The sequence below is a fragment of the Fulmarus glacialis genome, unplaced genomic scaffold (assembly GCF_000690835.1).
Source record: "Fulmarus glacialis isolate BGI_N327 unplaced genomic scaffold, ASM69083v1 scaffold21465, whole genome shotgun sequence".
Lineage (NCBI taxonomy): Eukaryota > Metazoa > Chordata > Aves > Procellariiformes > Procellariidae > Fulmarus > Fulmarus glacialis.
In genome coordinates, this window is record NW_009212582.1 from 3,350 (window position 1) to 3,662 (window position 313).

At 70.9% G+C, this 313-nt stretch overlaps 1 protein-coding gene across 1 annotated transcript in view; it reads left to right on the top strand.

The window, feature by feature from the left end:
* The window catches only part of TNKS1BP1 (tankyrase 1 binding protein 1, 182kDa), a gene marked incomplete at both ends in the record, with an annotated part of 3,460 nt that extends 3,154 nt beyond the window's left edge, over window positions 1–306 (top strand). The window contains one exon of the mRNA XM_009577934.1: window positions 50–306. Within this exon, the coding sequence (XP_009576229.1) occupies window positions 50–306 (257 nt within the window). The remainder of the gene's footprint in view (window positions 1–49) is intronic.
* Window positions 307–313: the final 7 nt, after the last annotated feature.

Sequence of the window (313 nt, forward strand, 5' to 3'; positions counted from 1 at the left end):
CCCCACCCCCCCCCCCCGCCGATGGGTGACGGTCCGGCTGACCCCCCAGCTGCAGAGTCCCCCCGGAGCAAGCCGCCCAGCCCCACCGAGGAGGAGAGGGACCTCCCTGAGCTGGCTGCTGCCCCGCGGAGCCCCAGGGCCTCCCCTTTGCTGCCAGAGGCTGCCGGCGGGACCCTGCCAGATGCGGAGAGTGAAGAGGCTCCCTTGGACCACCTGGATGGGAAGAGACCACCAAGCTGGGAGGAGAAGCGGCTCTTCCTGGGTGCCCCTCAGCCCGAGGGACCCACGGACCACGCTGGGCAGGAATTCATCT